At 38.1% G+C, this 16,905-nt stretch overlaps 1 protein-coding gene across 2 annotated transcripts in view; it reads left to right on the top strand.

Annotated features, from left to right (window-relative positions):
- The first annotated feature begins 612 nt into the window (after positions 1-612).
- Positions 613-16,905, top strand: part of LOC126106508 (uncharacterized) — a 127,659-nt gene continuing 111,366 nt past the window's right edge. Inside the window, exons 1-2 of one of the 2 annotated variants that reach the window (XM_049912828.1) lie at positions 613-782; positions 16,778-16,880. In XM_049912828.1, coding sequence (XP_049768785.1) covers positions 763-782; positions 16,778-16,880 — 123 coding nt within the window. In that variant the 5' untranslated portion in view covers positions 613-762. Of the gene's footprint in view, positions 783-16,687; positions 16,881-16,905 lie in introns of both variants that reach the window. The other variant, XM_049912827.1, reaches the window with a different exon arrangement.

The following is a 16,905-nucleotide window of genomic DNA, read 5'->3' as shown; positions in this document are numbered from 1 at the left end:
TCAACATTAAAATCGCTTTTTCTCGAGGTTCATAAAAAGACTTACATTGTTTTTTTTTCCCTGACCCTCCAATGCAAATGCTGCTAAGCTCTCCCACCAATACGAAGAAAAAATATCCTCAAGTGGAGTTCCTGATTTGTATTCAGAAACAGATCAACTGTTTAGTTACAGTATGACTTTCCCTCATTCTCAAAACTGCAAATTGTAATCAAATTTTACTCTTCTATTTTTGAAAATTTTCTTTAGTTGATACAGCTTGGTTTTTCAACATTAACTAATACAAAGCAGCTTACAGTTGTTATCTCACCTCCAAAACAATATCACACATTTCAACAATAAACTTTTCATGTTCTCTACTTTGTATAAAACCGTGTCTGTTCCTTAAGCGCCAATCACTATATTTTATTTAACAGAGCGTTTATAAAGCTGTCAAGCTATCAATGATGATACACATTTTCGGAATATGCAGCTCATGCTTACAATGTCTATAATCATTTCTAATAGCAGAGTAGTGAAATGTCTTTCTTAAGTGAATTCGTGCTGCAGTAATATCTTTGGTGAAGCTGCCAGTGGTTGGTGTTAGAAGTGTGTAGTCTTGTCAGCTGAGTGTATTTGTGTATTCGTCTTCATGTCGACTGATGTTATTGTCGATTGATTGGTTCAGAGCCTGACTCCAGTAAAGGATAAACTGCTATGGATTTGTAATTATTGTGCTTGGAATGGTATTTTTGTTTAGGAACATTGGTCTCCGATATGTGAATTATGTTTGAACAACTTGGAAGGTACCGTAGTATAAATTACGTCGGCTATTCGTATATGTATAGGGCATTTTTTTTTTTTTTTTCGGGTCCTCTTTTGACTGTCAGATTTTTACGTAAGAAAACTTCAGATTCTAAATTAAGTGAAATTCATACTTCGCCTGGAATATTGTGAAATTGACAGTGTAATACATTTTTAGAACATGAGAAACTTCAAAATACTTGTAACTAATAATCAGAGTGATTTTTTGTGTATAATAGCAACTGTTATCACCCTCTGAGTAATATAGTATGGAAAATCACTGTCGCTTTTTTTTATTACTTTGTTCCCTTGAGGATCTAGTATTTCATGTAACAGTTTATTTATAATTCCCGGCGTTTCGTGAATAAGTTAGTTTGACACAGTTTCCTGCTGTCGTCAGCCCTTTACATATACTTTCCATAAGTGATTAATATTTCGGATTTTGTATTTGTAAATTGGTATAATGTTAAGGATGAATTCCCGTGTGCCGTAAATTTGCCACACTGCAAGTAATAGTAGCCTAGCCTTGCGTTAGAATGATGTGAACACTTCGATTGTTGTGACGATTTATGTTTGCGCTGAACTCCAGTCTGTAAAACGATATTTTAAGGGAATGTAAAAATAACGAAAGAGAAAATTACTCAGAATAATATAATTAACCCCAAATGGACACTGAGATATTGTGTGTTTGTAACTATAGGAATGCTGTTTCCTCTATCAAGTTACTGCCTGTTATACTGTCAACTAGTTTTCAAGTTTGCCATATTCCTATGGATCACCACTCATTGTGAAAACATTTACTGTTAAGTGTTGTTGTTGTTGTTGTGGTCTTCAGTCCTGAGACTGGTTTGATGCAGCTCTCCATGCTACTCTATCCTGTGCAAGCTTCTTCATCTCCCAGTATCTACTGCAACCTACATCCTTCTGAATCTGCTTAGTGTATTCATCTCTTGGTCTCCCTCTACGATTTTTACCCTCCACACTGCCCTCCAATGCTAAATTTGTGATCCCTTGATGCCTCAAAACATGTCCTACCAACCGATCCCTTCTTCTAGTCAAGTTGTGCCACAAACTTCTCTTCTCCCCAATCCTATTCAATACCTCCTCATTAGTTACATGATCTACCCACCTTATCTTCAGCATTCTTCTGTAGCACCACATTTCGAAAGCTTCTATTCTCTTCTTGTCCAAACTAGTTATCGTCCATGTTTCACTTCCATACATGGCTACACTCCATACAAATACTTTCAGAAACGACTTCCTGACACTTAAATCTATACTCGATGTTAACAAATTCCTCTTCTTGAGAAACGCTTTCCTTGCCATTGCCTGTCTACATTTTATATCCTCTCTACTTCGACCATCATCGGTTATTTTACTCCCTAAATAGCAAAACTCCTTTACTACTTTAAGTGTCTCATTTCCTAATCTAATTCCCTCAGCATCACCCGACTTAATTTGACTACATTCCATTATCCTCGTTTTGCTTTTGTTGATGTTCATCTTCTATCCTCCTTTCAAGACACTGTCCATTCCGTTCAACTGCTCTTCCAAGTCCTTTGCTGTCTCTGACAGAATTACAATGTCATCGGCGAACCTCAAAGTTTTTACTTCTTCTCCATGAATTTTAATACCTACTCCGAATTTTTCTTTTGTTTCCTTTACTGCTTGCTCAATATACAGATTGAATAACATCGGGGAGAGGCTACAACCCTGTCTCACTCCCTTCCCAACCACTGCTTCCCTTTCATGCCCCTCTACTCTTATAACTGCCATCTGGTTTCTGTACAAACTGTAAATAGCCTTTCGCTCCCTGTATTTTACCCCTGCCACCTTCAGAATTTGAAAGACAGTATACCAGTTAACATTGTCAAAAGCTTTCTCTAAGTCTACAAATGCTAGAAACGTAGGTTTGCCTTTTCTTAATATTTCTTCTAAGATAAGTCGTAAGGTCAGTATTGCCTCACGTGTTCCAACATTTCTACGGAATCCAAACTGATCTTCCCCGAGGTCGGCTTCTACCAGTTTTTCCATTCGTCTGTAAAGAATTCGCGTTAGTATTTTGCAGCTGTGACTTATTAAACTGATAGTTCGGTAATTTTCACATCTGTCAACACCTGCTTTCTTTGGGATTGGAATTATTATATTCTTCTTGAAGTCTGAGGGTATTTCGCCTGTCTCATACATCGTGCTCACCAGATGGTAGAGTTTTGTCATGACTGGCTCTCCCGGGGCCTTGTTTCGACTCAGGTCTTTCAGTGCTCTGTCAAACTCTTCACGCAGTATCTTATCTCCCATTTCGTCTTCATCTACATCCTCTTCCATTTCCATAATATTGTCCTCAAGTACATCGCCCTTGTATAAACCCTCTATATACTCCTTCCACCTTTCTGCCTTCCCTTCTTTGCTTAGAACTGGGTTGCCATCTGAGCTCTTGATATTCATACAAGTGGTTCTCTTCTCTCCAAAGGTCTCTTTAATTTTCCTGTAGGCAGTATCTATCTTATCCCTAGTGAGACAAGCCTCTACATCCTTACATTTGTCCTCTAGCCATCCCTGCTTAGCCATTTTGCACTTCCTGTCGATATCATTTTTGAGACGTTTGTATTCCTTTTTGTCTGCTTCATTTACTGCATTTTTATATTTTCTCCTTTCATCAATTAAATTCAATATTTCTTCTGTTACCCAAGGATTTCTATTAGCCCTCGTCTTTTTACCTACTTGATCCTCTGCTGCCTTCACTACTTCATCCCTCAGAGCTACCCATTCTTCTTCTACTGTATTTCTTTCCCCCATTCCTGTCAGTTGTTCCCTTATGCTCTCCCTGAAACTCACTACAACCTCTGGTTCTTTCAGTTTATCCAGGTCCCATCTCCTTAAATTCCCACCTTTTTGCAGTTTCTGCAGTTCATAACCAATAGATTGTGGTCAGAATCCACATCTGCCCCAGGAAATGTCTTACAATTTAAAACCTGGTTCCTAACTCTCTGTCTTACCATTATATAATCTATCTGATACCTTTTAGTATCTCCAGGATTCTTCCAGGTATACAACCTTCTTTTATGATTCTTGAACCAAGTGTTGGCTATGATTAAGTTATGCTCTGTGCAAAATTCTACAAGGCGGCTTCCTCTTTCATTCCTTCCCGCCAATCCATATTCACCTACTATGTTTCCTTCTCTCCCTTTGCCTACTGACGAATTCCAGTCACCCATGACTATTAAATTTTCGTCTCCCTTCACTACCTGAATAATTTCTTTTATCTCGTCATACATTTCATCTATTTCTTCATCATCTGCAGAGGTAGTTGGCATATAAACTTGTACTACTGTAGTAGGCATGGCCTTTGTGTCTATCTTGGCCACAATAATGCGTTCACTATGCTGTTTGTAGTAGCTAACCCGCACTCCTATTTTTTTATTCATTATTAAACCTACTCCTGCATTACCCCTATTTGATTTTGTATTTATAACCCTGTAATCACCTGACCAAAAGTCTTGTTCCTCCTGCCACCGAACTTCACTAATTCCCACTATATCTAACTTTAACCTATCCATTTCCCTTTTTAAATTTTCTAACCTACCTGCCTGATTAAGGGATCTGACATTCCACGCTGCGATCCATAGAACGCCAGTTTTCTTTCTCCTGATAACGACGTCCTCCTGAGTAGTCCCCGCCCGGAGATCCGAATGGGGGACTATTTTACCTCCGGAATATTTTACCCAAGAGGACACCATCATCATTTAATCATACAGTAGAGCTTGTTAAGTGTTAACCGTAGTATTCGGTTACGAAAGTGACAAAAGGTGTGATATTGTTTTGGAGGTGAGATAACATCTGTAACGTGCCTTGTATTAGTTAATGTTGAAAAACCAAGCTGTATCAACTAAAGAAAAACTTCTAAAATAGAAGAGTAAAATTTTGATTACAATTTGCAGTTTTGAGAATGAGGGAATGTCATACTGTAACATTGAAAGGCTCAGGATTGGGGAATTCAGACAAACCATGTAGGACACAGAATCTCCATTAAACTAGACACGTCTATGGATGAAAAGCATTATCTAAAATGTGAGGCAAATCTCTGTTGAAAGTATTAAAAAATCATAATTCCAAACCACCGAAGAAGAAGAAGAAGAAGAAAAAGTCACGAACCTTATTTTTTGTGTATTTGCTCTGTTATAACCAAACTTCAAGCAGTATCTGAGAAAAACTAAGTTGTAAAATGCAATAAAATATTATTATCTTTACGGACTTATTGCAAGGTTGACCTTGGCATGAAAAGCTGCAAATGTGTGAAGAGATCAGTTGACAGATTTTCCACGATACAAAAGAAACACTAAATGGAAATCCTCATTCCAAAATCAAGGCTCCTTGCGTTTAGCTGAACTCCCCTTTCAAATTCAACCTGTGATTGTAGTTATTGTAATCCTCAGTCTGAGGACTGGTTTGATGCAGCTCTCCATATTAGTTTGTGCTGTACAAGTCTTCCTCTCTTAATAACTACTACTACCTTCATCCTTTTGAACTTTGTTACGGTATTCATCTCTTGGTCTCCCTCTATAATTCCCCTCCCCCACCCCGTCTTGCCCGTGCTTATCTCCAGTACTGAGTTGGTCTCTCTCGATGTTTCAGAATATGTCTTACCAACCAATCCCTCCTTTTATTCAAGTTGTGAAACAAATATCTTTTCTCTCCCATTCTATTCAGTACCACCTTCTCAGTTATATGATCTACCCTTTGATCGTCAGCACTTGATAACCTTCTATGAACAGTTGATCATTCATGTTTCACATCCATACAAGGCTACACTCCAAACAAATCCCTTCAGAAAAGGCTTCCTAAAATTTATATTTGACATTAACAAATTTCCATTTTTTCAAAAATACTTTTCTTGCTGTTGCCAGTCTGCATTTTTATATCCTCTGTTCTTCCACCATCTGTTATATTGTTGCCCAAAATTGCAGATCAGTCCTATTTTGTCTCTCATTTCTTGATCTTATTACCCCAGCTTTACTCATTTTAATTTGACAGCATTCTTTAGCCTTTGTTTTGCATGCATAGGTATTCATATTATAACTTCTTTTCAAGACATTCTTCATTCTGTTCAGGTGCTAGCCCAAGTCTCTTGCTGCCTCTGATGGAGAATTTTTATTCCAAATCTCTTCTTTATTTTCTTCATGTTTGGTATATCTTGAATAAAATGACATTTTGATTGACGTACTGAAGTTTACCTTCTTGTCACTTATGTTGACCAGTGAAGGCAAATTCCAGAGTATTTTCCTTGAAAATGTCACAAATTTCATTTGCCAATTGGAGCTAGGCTTCATCCACAGTTGTAACTTTGTCCATGGAATTTCGGTTCATACCTTTCCAGATTGCCTTGCCATTGTTGGAATATGTGCCATAGGAGGCGGCATGTTGAAAAGTATGTGAAAGTTTTCACAAGCTCTGAGACCAGCATTTGTGAAAATGGGTCATTTATGTTTTAAAGATTAGAAGCTTGAGCATACCTGTAATCAGTGAATTTGAGCATTTCTTTCAGTAGTTAAAAAACATACTAAGTAATGTGCTTATTTCTGTAGTTATGGATATAGTAGACTTAAGTAATGTGCTTAAAAAAATCTTAGTAATTGTACAGTAGTACGGATAATTTATGCTCCTGACATTGATGGGTCAGTATTTCTTATAAATATGCATAATGTAAACAGCACTAACAAATGTTTCATTGAAGAGACTGCCTAAAATTTAAGATTCTTGTACTAACTTTATGCAAAGTATATATATAAAAAGAAGTGAAGCCAAGCCTGTGGCACTCAGCCTGTGGACTGGCATTTGGCCAGAGTGTGTGCATAACACAGCCTTTTGTATGTCACGGCACTTGAGGAGGGGGTGAGTCCATCACTCCAGCTGCCTCTTACGTTCCCTGGGAAAGAGTGGCAGTATTCATTTTGATAGCAGTCAAGGTGGACCAGGGACCACCCTGGAAGGTCTAGAATTCATTCTCTCACCTGCTGAGCATTGAACCTAGTATCTCCATTGCCAGTATCAAGTACGGTACTCTTATTTTCCAGACCACGGCCACCCATGTTATAGATACCATGAAAAAATATGTAAAATTTGTGGATAAAGATCATGTCAGGATTGCTAAAATCTGCATAACTCCAGTGTGCTGTGTAGAGTGGGACAGCAACTCATTTTTAGATTGTTATGCAAAAAGAAATGCCTAGATTTGCAACTAAAATGGATGTTTATTTAGTCAGTGACTGGTTTCTAGCTACGCCCATTCTTAAAGCAACCTATGTACGAAAGTCAAAATTACAATTTATCCAAACACATTGTTTAATGACTGCAAAGCATAAATGGATAGCATATCACAACCAATACATACCGATCGATGTTTGCCAGCTAAAATGTCTATCACAATAGCAGTAAACAGAATCCATGCAGATGCATATCATCCTAACTAATGTTTGTTAACAAATTACACTAGTCAAGTCAGAAGCCGCTAGAAAACCTAGGGAAGATGGTGTCCTCTTCTAGCCATGGTCAAGTTGGAAGCTACTAGGAAACCTAGGGGAGATGGTGCCCTCTTTGGGCCATGATTCTTTTATTTCGGGAAAGGTTGTTTCCACAGCAATGCATAGTCTTCAACAACAAGCAATTCACAATCGTGAAAAACAAGCAGCATACAAAACTATTACATAAAATATGTGCCACATACATATATTTTGTATGTGTGCTTATGTACATGCACAAAATACGATGTAATACTAAGCCCTAACTTACAGATACAGAGAGGGTACGACCTGCATGCCATAAGGCATGAAAACGTCAGTGCCATCATAGAATTATAATGCAGCATTGCTATATTGTAGCCTACATAGTATTGCCATTCCGTAGCACAGTTGTGGCAAAGTTGCCAAACACGAGCATAGATCGCAAACAAATGTTTAAACAAAGTTTAAAAAAACATGCCATTAAAAGACATGCACAATCATAGTTATTTTTTACACTTTTGAATTAAAAATGGACCAGTCTGTATCATGCATAGAGAGAGATACAACAATAAGATTACCTGCAGAATTAATTACATAAAATAAACAGTAATTATACAAACACTAGCATCCGAGTAGCCAATACAATTCCCAGGGTGTGATGAAAGGGTTTGAATGTGGCGGGCGAAACTCAGAAAGAGAGGGGGAGGAAGGAGATGGGAAAATGTGGCAAGGGGGAGTCTAAATTGAGGATTCTATCAAAGTAAGCTGCAATGTTTATTTCCAAATGCACAATCCACTGATAAATGTACCATGCATTACCATAAATATTTTCCACAATTATACATAAAAATATTTTTGGAAAAACTGTATACGTACCATGAAGTAAAATGACAAAACATAATGACTCGGACGTACCTTTTTCAGGCACAAGTTGCTCTCAAGGCATATACGACAAACATTCTTGTGAATGCCCACAATGTTGAGTGAGTAAGCACACAAATGTTTCTGGAAGGCATAGTCTTGCCAAAAGTACACTTAGTAAGAGGCACCCACATTACACCGTAAGTGATTAAAAGTAAATAATTAAATTGTGTTGTTGATGTGGTCTTCAGTTCTGAAACTGGTTTGATGAAGCTCTCCAATGTACCCTATCCTGTGCAAGCTTCTTCATCTCCCAGTACCTACTGCAGCCTACATCCTTCTGAATCTGCTTAGTCTATTCATCTCTTGGTCTCCCTCTACGATTTTTACCCTCCACGCTGCCTTTCAGTGCTAAATTTGTGATCCCTTGATGCCTCAGAACATGACCTACCAACCGGTCCCTTCTTCTTGTCAAGTTGTGCCACAAACTCCTCTTCTCCCCAATTCTATTCAATACCTCCTCATTAGTTATGTGATCTACCCATCTAATCTTCAGCATTCTTCTATAGCTCCACATTTCGAAAGCTTCTATTCTCTTCTTGTCTAAACTATTTATCGTCCATGTTTCACTTCCATACACACCATAAAAATTCTTTCAGAAACGACTACCTGACACTTAAATGTAGACTCAATGTTAACAAATTTCTCTTCTTTAGAAACGCTTTCCATGCCATTGCCAGTCTACATTTTATATCCTCTCTACTTCGACCGTCATCAGTTATTTTGCTCTCCAAATAGCAAAACTCCTTTACTACTTTAAGTGTCTCATTTCCTAATCTAATTCCTTCAGCATCACCCGACTTAATTAGACTGCATTCCATTAATCTCGTTTTGCTTTTGTTGATGTTCATCTTATATCCTCCTTTCAAGACACTGTCCATTCCGTTCAACAGTTCTTCCGAGTCCTTTGCTGTCTCTGACAGAATTACAATGTCATTGGCGAACCTCAACGTTTTTATTTCTTCTCCATGGACTTTAATACCTACTCCGAATTTTTCTTTTGTTTCCTTTACTGCTTGCTCAATATACAGATTGAATAACATCGGGGAGAGGCTACAACCCTGTCTCGCTCCCTTCCCAACCACTGCTTCCCTTTCATGCCGCACGACTCTTATAACTGCCATCTGGTTTCTGTATATATACAGAATATAAATGAGCATAAATTACAATTCGAATACAATTGAATAAAATAGCCCACTGTAGCAACTGGTATACATTGTGGGAGGAAGGGCGTTGTTGCATAGTGATGGGAAGGAGGCAGGTGTAGTCGGCAGGGAGTGAGGGCAGAGAGAAAGGATAAGGGAGATCCTAAAGAAAGGACGGGAAAGGAGAATCAGAAACAGGAAGGCTGGGGAAATTGGGTTGCAGTTGGGGGGGAGGGGGGTTCATAATGAGAAGGAAAAATTTTGGGAAAGGGGATGTATTGAAAGTGGGGACACAGGGGGAATAGGAGGAGCCCATGGGGAGAGGGGGGTGGAAGACAAACATTCTAAATAATCACAATAAAATGGATTACAGCACATTCATGAAGAGAGCAAAGAATCTGTTAAACTGAAAATCTACTTGTTCGTTTAGAATTTTATCAGGTTCTTTTCTTTTGTTCGTAAAATTTCTAATTGTCACTGACAACCGTCTGCATCCCCCTTGTTGCATATATGCTTGACTTGTAAAGTACTATCTATACTATCCATGGAATGGTGCCCCTTTAGGAGATGCTAATTGAATGTGGCCTTATTGTTCTGGTTAAAATTCTCTTTATAACAGATGATAAAATTTCTACCTGTTTGGCCTGTGTAGTAGGTGATACGCTCCCAAGGAACCAAGTTAAAAATGAACTTGTAGACTTTTTGTTTAACAGATCCTTTGCTCTCTCCAGGAATGTGCTATAATCCATACTTCTGCAATTATGCAGGGTGTACATAAAGTCTGGGAACACTTTCAATTATTTACTGCACAATAACCAAACATTGTACAGGTATTATACATATGTCATTTTGAAGAGAAATCCTGAAAGCTTGTTTTCATGTATACCGCCACAGAGTAGTTAGGTAATTTGCTGACAGTCAGCACTAGATACAAACACGTTGAGTTCAGGTGCGGAGCGAGCTGTTTCATGAAATGGCCTCCTTGATCACCAGCTCTCACTCCGTGTGCCTTTTTTCTGCGGGGACACATTAAAGATCTGGTGTATGTATCACCTCTCCACGTGATGTAGCAGAACTCCGAGAGACAATATGGGAAACGACTGCCACAGTTGACGATGCCATGCTGGGAGGGTATGGCAATAATTCGATTACTGTATTGACATCTGCCGGATCACTTATGGTTTGCATATCGAATGTTCGTAAAAAAAAAAAAACACCACCTGCTGCCAATCACCCTTTGCACCCAATTCTCCTTTCTAAAACTTTTCCTTCTTGTTACCCGCCCCCCCTCCCCAATGCTTCCCCCCCCCCCCTCCCCCCCTTGCACCCCCTGCCAGTTGCAGCAGCAATTTCCTCAGCCTTCCTACTTGTCCTTTTCTCACCTTTCCTTCCTCCCCATCTTGTCATCATGTTTTTAGCCTTGAGAATGGCTTATGCACGTTAGATTGTGTAGCAGTGGCTACAGTGTACTATTTTATTCAGTTTGATGTATTCATTGTATTCAGATTGTAATTTATGCTCATTTATATCTTGTTTAGTTTTGAATACTTATTGTACCCTAATAGGCTATATCTTCATCTTAGAAATCTTTTGCACTTTAGCCTCCCCTTTCTGCTCCCTGTGTCTTTCCTTATTTGTAATTTTGCTATTTACTTTAATCACTTAATTATATAGCTGTGAAGTCTTATCTTTGGCAGGATTATACCTTCTTGAAAAGATTTTTGTTCTTACTCGCACAGTGTTGTGGATATTTACAACATAGTTTGAAATGTTTGTCCTGTATACAGTGAGAGCAGCCCATGCTTGGCAGTGTTAAATTCCAGCCATTATGTTCAGTCATTTTATTTTATGGTACACCGGTTTTCTAAAAATAATTTTATGTATAGTGTTAAACTTTCAAACTACTGTAGAAATAACACCACTGGTCAGAATGATGTCAAATTGCAACAGAATATTATCGGAGAAGGGGGAAAATGTATGACAGAAGAAACATAAATAGTTACAAAATGCAGCTATAGATGGTGCTGGAAGCATCATAATTTAATAGTGGTTGACTAAAAAGACAAATGAATCGTACAACAATGTCTAAGGTGTACGTCTGACATTAAACAGATTGTATTACTCAGTGTGCATGGGTGTGTAGATGTGATACTGTTAGCTATGCAAGCCCATCCACCATGGCTAGGTCATCTCACATCAAATGGGAAAAAAATTGAACTATCCTGAGGTAAAAAATCACATAAAAAGCATCACTCACATCAGATTTTAATTGTTCTGAGGCCAAAGACTGCATAAAAAGCATCAATCACATTGGTTTTTAATTGTCCTTAGGCCAAAAACTGCATAAAAAGCATCAATCAAATTGGAGTATTAAATTCCATGTGACTGGTGCAAAACATGTTCAATATGGTGTCCACCGTTCACTGCAAAAAGTTGAAATCGAGAAACAGCATGTTCCACAACTAATTGAAGTGTTTCTAGGGTCACATTCAGAATGTGTTGCGCAATGTGTACCTTCAATGCAGCTAAGTTTGTAATCGGAACACTGAACACAACATATTTCAAATAGCCCCACAGCCTGAAGTCACAAGGATTAAGACAGGTGATCAGCACAGCCAGGCTATAGGGAAATGGTGGCTGATAATTCTAGCATTTCCGAAATGGCGCTACAGCAGCTGCTTATCTGGAGTTGCTATGTGCAGAGGTGTGCCATCTTGCATCAAAATTATCCCATCCCATCCACACTGTTGGAGAGCTGGAATCATGTAGTTGTGCGAAATACACTCATAGAGCTTACCAGTGTCGGTACAGGTAACAGGACCAGAAGCACCTGTTTTTCTAAAAAGTATGGCCCAATGATAAATGATGCCGTAAACCTGCACCACACAGTGGCCTTTTCAGGATGAAGTGGTACTGGTTGACTTGCTTGTGGATTTTCTGTTGCCCATATTCGACAGTTCTGTATATTGACATATCCTGTCAGAGGGAAGTGGGCTTTGTCTGTCCACAAAATCTTCCACAGCCAATCATTGTCCACTTCCATGCGAGCAAGGAATTCTAAAGCAAAGGTCTCTCTTGCTGGCAGCTCAGTAGGAAGCAGCTTGTGCACATGGCTAATTTTGAATGGATAGCAAAGAAGGATGTTTCATAGAATTTTATGCACTGTGCTCACGGGTATGTCCAATGTTTAGGCAGTTCTCTGTGCACTACACATTTACACACTACCACTCGTCTCCTCCTGCATTGCTGTGGTGATTGCTTCCACTAACATCAAATCAATTCGTTTCCTTCCTCTACCAGGTTGCACACCAAAAGAACCCGTCTTTTCGAATTTCTGAATCATTTTCTCTAGACCCATGGCAGTCATCATACGAATGCCTTTTTTCAAACCCTTCAGTGTCCAGAACTTCTGCACAGTCATCATTCTTGTAATACAGCTTTACAAATACAGCATGATCATGCATTGAGACAGTTATGGGAAACATCGCAAATGCAAAAGGAGGAAAAGCCATGTACTCAGTGTGTTTATACCAACTTTAATGTGTCGTGCACATGGCAGGTGTTTTAATTTACATATTCTGACATATACAGCACCATCTATTGATCAATTTTCACATTATTTTTTTTTTTTCTTCTGCCTTATGTTTTCCCCCTTCTCCGATAATATTCTGTTGCAATTTGACCTCATTCTGACCAGTGGTGTTATTTCTAAAAAGTTTAACTTTAATTATAATCACCCCATATAATTGTGTAAAATGTTTATTGTAACTCATAGCTTAGCACATTTGTAAATAAACGTTACACCTTACTTCGGTAGAATCCTCAATTTAGACTCACTCTTGTCACCTTTTCCGGCTTTCCTGCCAACCCCCCCCCCCCCCTCTCCACGGGCACATACCCTCCCCCCTCCACTCCCGAGCATTTCTTGCCCTATTCTAACCCTTTCAGCTCATCCACTTCGTTCCCACCGCCTGCTTTCCTTTCCACCGCCTGCTTTTGCTTTCCTTTCCACCGCCTGCTTTTGCTTTCCTTTCCACCGCCTGCTTTTGCTTTCCTTTCCACCGCCTGCTTTTGCTTTTCTTTCCACCGCCTGCTTTTGCTTTCCTTTCCACCGCCTGCTCTTGCTTTCCTTTCCACCGCCTGCTTTCCTTTAAGCCCCCTTCCTCCTTCCTATCATGGGAATTGTATTGATTGCTCAGATGTTACTGTTTTAGATAATTACTTTTTATTTCATGTAATTACTTCTGCATGTGATCTTACTGTTCTCTCTCTCTTTATGCATGACATAGACAGGTACATTTTTAATCTAAAAGTGTAAAAAAATAACTAGGCTTGTAGATATCTTTTAATGGCGTGTTTTTTAAACTTTGTTTAAACATTTGTTTGCGGTTTGCGCTCATGTTTGGCATCTTTGCCACAACTGTGCTATGGAATGGCAGCGCTATGTAGGCTACAATGTAGCAATGCGGCATTGTAATTCAATGAAGACATATTGACATTTTCATGCCTTATGGCTTGTAGATCTTACCCTCTTTGGATCTGTAAGTTAGGGCTTAGTATTACATCATATTTTGTGTGTGTAGATAAGCATGTTTACAAAGAGTATGTATGTACCACACACGTTATGTAATCTGTTTCATACACTGCTTGTTTTTTAAGACTGTGAATTGCTATGGAAACAATATTTCCCAAAATAAAATAATCACAGCCCAAAGAGCCCCCTCCCCCCTTCCTTAGGTTTCCTCGTAGCTTCCAATTTGACCAGTATAATTCATTAACAAATGTTACTTGGGACCATACGCATATGTATGCATTTTGTTTACTGCTATTTTGTCAGACATTTTGTAGGGCAAACATTGGTATGTAGTGTTGTGTTGTGCTGTCCATTTATGCTTTGCATCCATATTTAAAGCAACATGTGTTTAGATAAACTGTAATTTTTACTTTTATACGTTGGTTGGTTTGAGAATGGGCGTAGCCCAAAACTGGTCAGCTACTAAACAAACACCCATATTTGTTGCAACTCTGTCTCTTTTTTGCACCACAGTCACTAAAATTCCTTTATTGATTGATAGTTACACCTCATTGCGGAGGCCTCTTCAGATTAAAAATATAGAAAATAGCATATAAGAGGAGAACAATTGTGAAATTCATTTTATATTTAAACTTACATAATTTGATACATACCAATAAAAATTATTACTTAATTGTGTGTCTGTCCGCCACCAGACATTACACATTGTCATAATGTGTTGAGCTGAATCACTCTTATTGTCATGTACATGCTGAAAAATGCATAGGTTGTGACAAAAATAAAGACGTTCAAAGTATATTTGGATAAGTGGTATGTTTTTATTTTTGATCACGATCTAGAAAATTTTTCAATGTGTGCATGACAACAAGAACTATTCAGCTCAACAGATGGTGGTGTTGGTGATGAGTAATGCCCGGTGGCTGATACACACAGAATTAAGTAATAATTTTTATTGATATGTTTCATGTAATGGAAGTTTGAATATTAAATGTATTTTGCTATTGCTCATCTCTTATATGATATTCCATGTATTTGAGATCTGTCATTGAGCTGAAACTAGTACGGTAAACAATAAAGGAATTTTAGCAAACTTGACCCAAGTTTTTTATCCACAAATTTTGACACCACAGATCACACTATTTGACAGTGGCAGATGACATAAAGTTATGTAAATAGTTTGTTACAAAATATAAAATGCAGCGGGTAAAATTCAAGAATTGTGGAACATGAAGAATTATTAAAGAACTGCATGAGTACTTCACCGAGAACTATTTAAGCAAATCATTTGAATTAAATCCACTGAAGTGAAATGGATGGAGACAATAGCAATAACATCAGCGAAGATGCAGTGAATGAAGTGGTGTCAGTGAAATCTATTCAGAACTACTGAACATAACAATGTAGTGAAAATGTGAGTAATGAAATTTTTTCCAGAGTTCCTGCTTCTCATGAATCGTTAATTGCTGGTTGCTCCGGAAGTAGTGGAGAGATCCAGAGTGAAAATTTGTAAGACAGCAGTTTATATGCTGCAAATGCGGTTGATTTATTTTAAGTATGTTGTGTGTTGTACTTATTGGTGACGCAGTTTTTTGTCTCCCAGGAATGTAAGGAGGTAATTGTCACAGAAATAGTGTAGTTAGTGGTATTGTTCTGAAATGTAAATAGCTGTACCAAGTGTTTATTTAATCTAGGCTAAAGTGTACTTACAGTTCTTGTGTTGTGTGGTGATATTGGCAATTCACTGGTGGTGGTAGCAGGCAACCAGGTTATAGTGTACAGTAGTCAATGAGTAAGTCTGTATCTAATGACTGCTTTTGGCAGAAGATATGAATCAGTTAAGTTTGTTTTCAATATGGAGAGTGCCAAAATAACTTTTACTGGATTTTTAGGTTGGTTACTGGTTTTTGTATTTAGCTACTGAATGGAATAAAACTATGTGCTGACAGACTGACCAGTAGTAAGGACGAGCCATTTTTGGGTTGTAAAGTGGAAATTTGCTTGTCAGTTTGTGAAGCCAATGAATCTCAGCATGAAAATAAGATTGCTGTAATATATGGATGTGTAGGGTAGCCCAAGATATATGTTCGTCATTGCAGTAACTCCATATACGTTGTATTTTCAGTTTTGCAATGATGTGATTAAATTCTGATGTAATTGATCAAAATACTACCTAATTTTATTATGAATCATAGAGAATTATTATAAATGCGCATTGTAATTTCATATTGACAATTGACTCGCAATTTGTCGTATTCAGTTCCCATAACACATCACATAACACAAGTTGTTACTATCATTAGCATGCAAGACAACAGCCGTTGACACCATAAGCACTCTTTTTACGCTTAATGTATCTACTGATGAACAATTTTTTAGTTTGTCCAGCTATTACTGCTTTGATTTCTTGATAGAGGAGTTTCTGTTTATTACTGCAATCTTGATGTGAAAACGCTATTGCTGTAAAGAATTTGTTACTTCTTTGTAGTTTCCTGCAAGTCTTTTCTGTCTCCACCCCATTATTTCACTTGTTGCACTTGAGCTAATACTATAAAAAATTAGTAATAATATATGTAAATACGTAAGTGATCAAGAATATTACTTCCTGGAGCAGAATACATTACTAATAATTTAAAAACCACCAATATGGGTTATTAATTAAACTATCGTAAATATATTCTGGGAAATTTAAAGTAAGCTGCATGGTAGATTTTCAGACAGTATACACTTATTCTTAAGCTTTATGCTAAGTTATTGGTCATTAATATGGGCATGCTGTTAGCAGCTAACATTTTATTGATTATATACTGCAGGTCTTAAACTGCCAATATGAGACGGTATAGAGTCCAATATGGATCCTTAATACCGCAAGGGAATAAGAGGGATAATTGTTCACGTGGCAGGATGTTCCGGTCTCGGTCCCCGGAGCAGCTGAAGACCAAGAAGACTGGGTCATGGTATCCATGTTCATCGAATTCCAAAGGCCTCGCAGCAGGTGATGTGGAAGTAAGTGTGACTACTTTCAAATCAT

Source organism: Schistocerca cancellata, chromosome 10 (genome assembly GCF_023864275.1).
Source record: "Schistocerca cancellata isolate TAMUIC-IGC-003103 chromosome 10, iqSchCanc2.1, whole genome shotgun sequence".
Classification (NCBI taxonomy): domain Eukaryota; kingdom Metazoa; phylum Arthropoda; class Insecta; order Orthoptera; family Acrididae; genus Schistocerca; species Schistocerca cancellata.
This window is presented reverse-complemented; position numbering and strand designations above follow the sequence as displayed.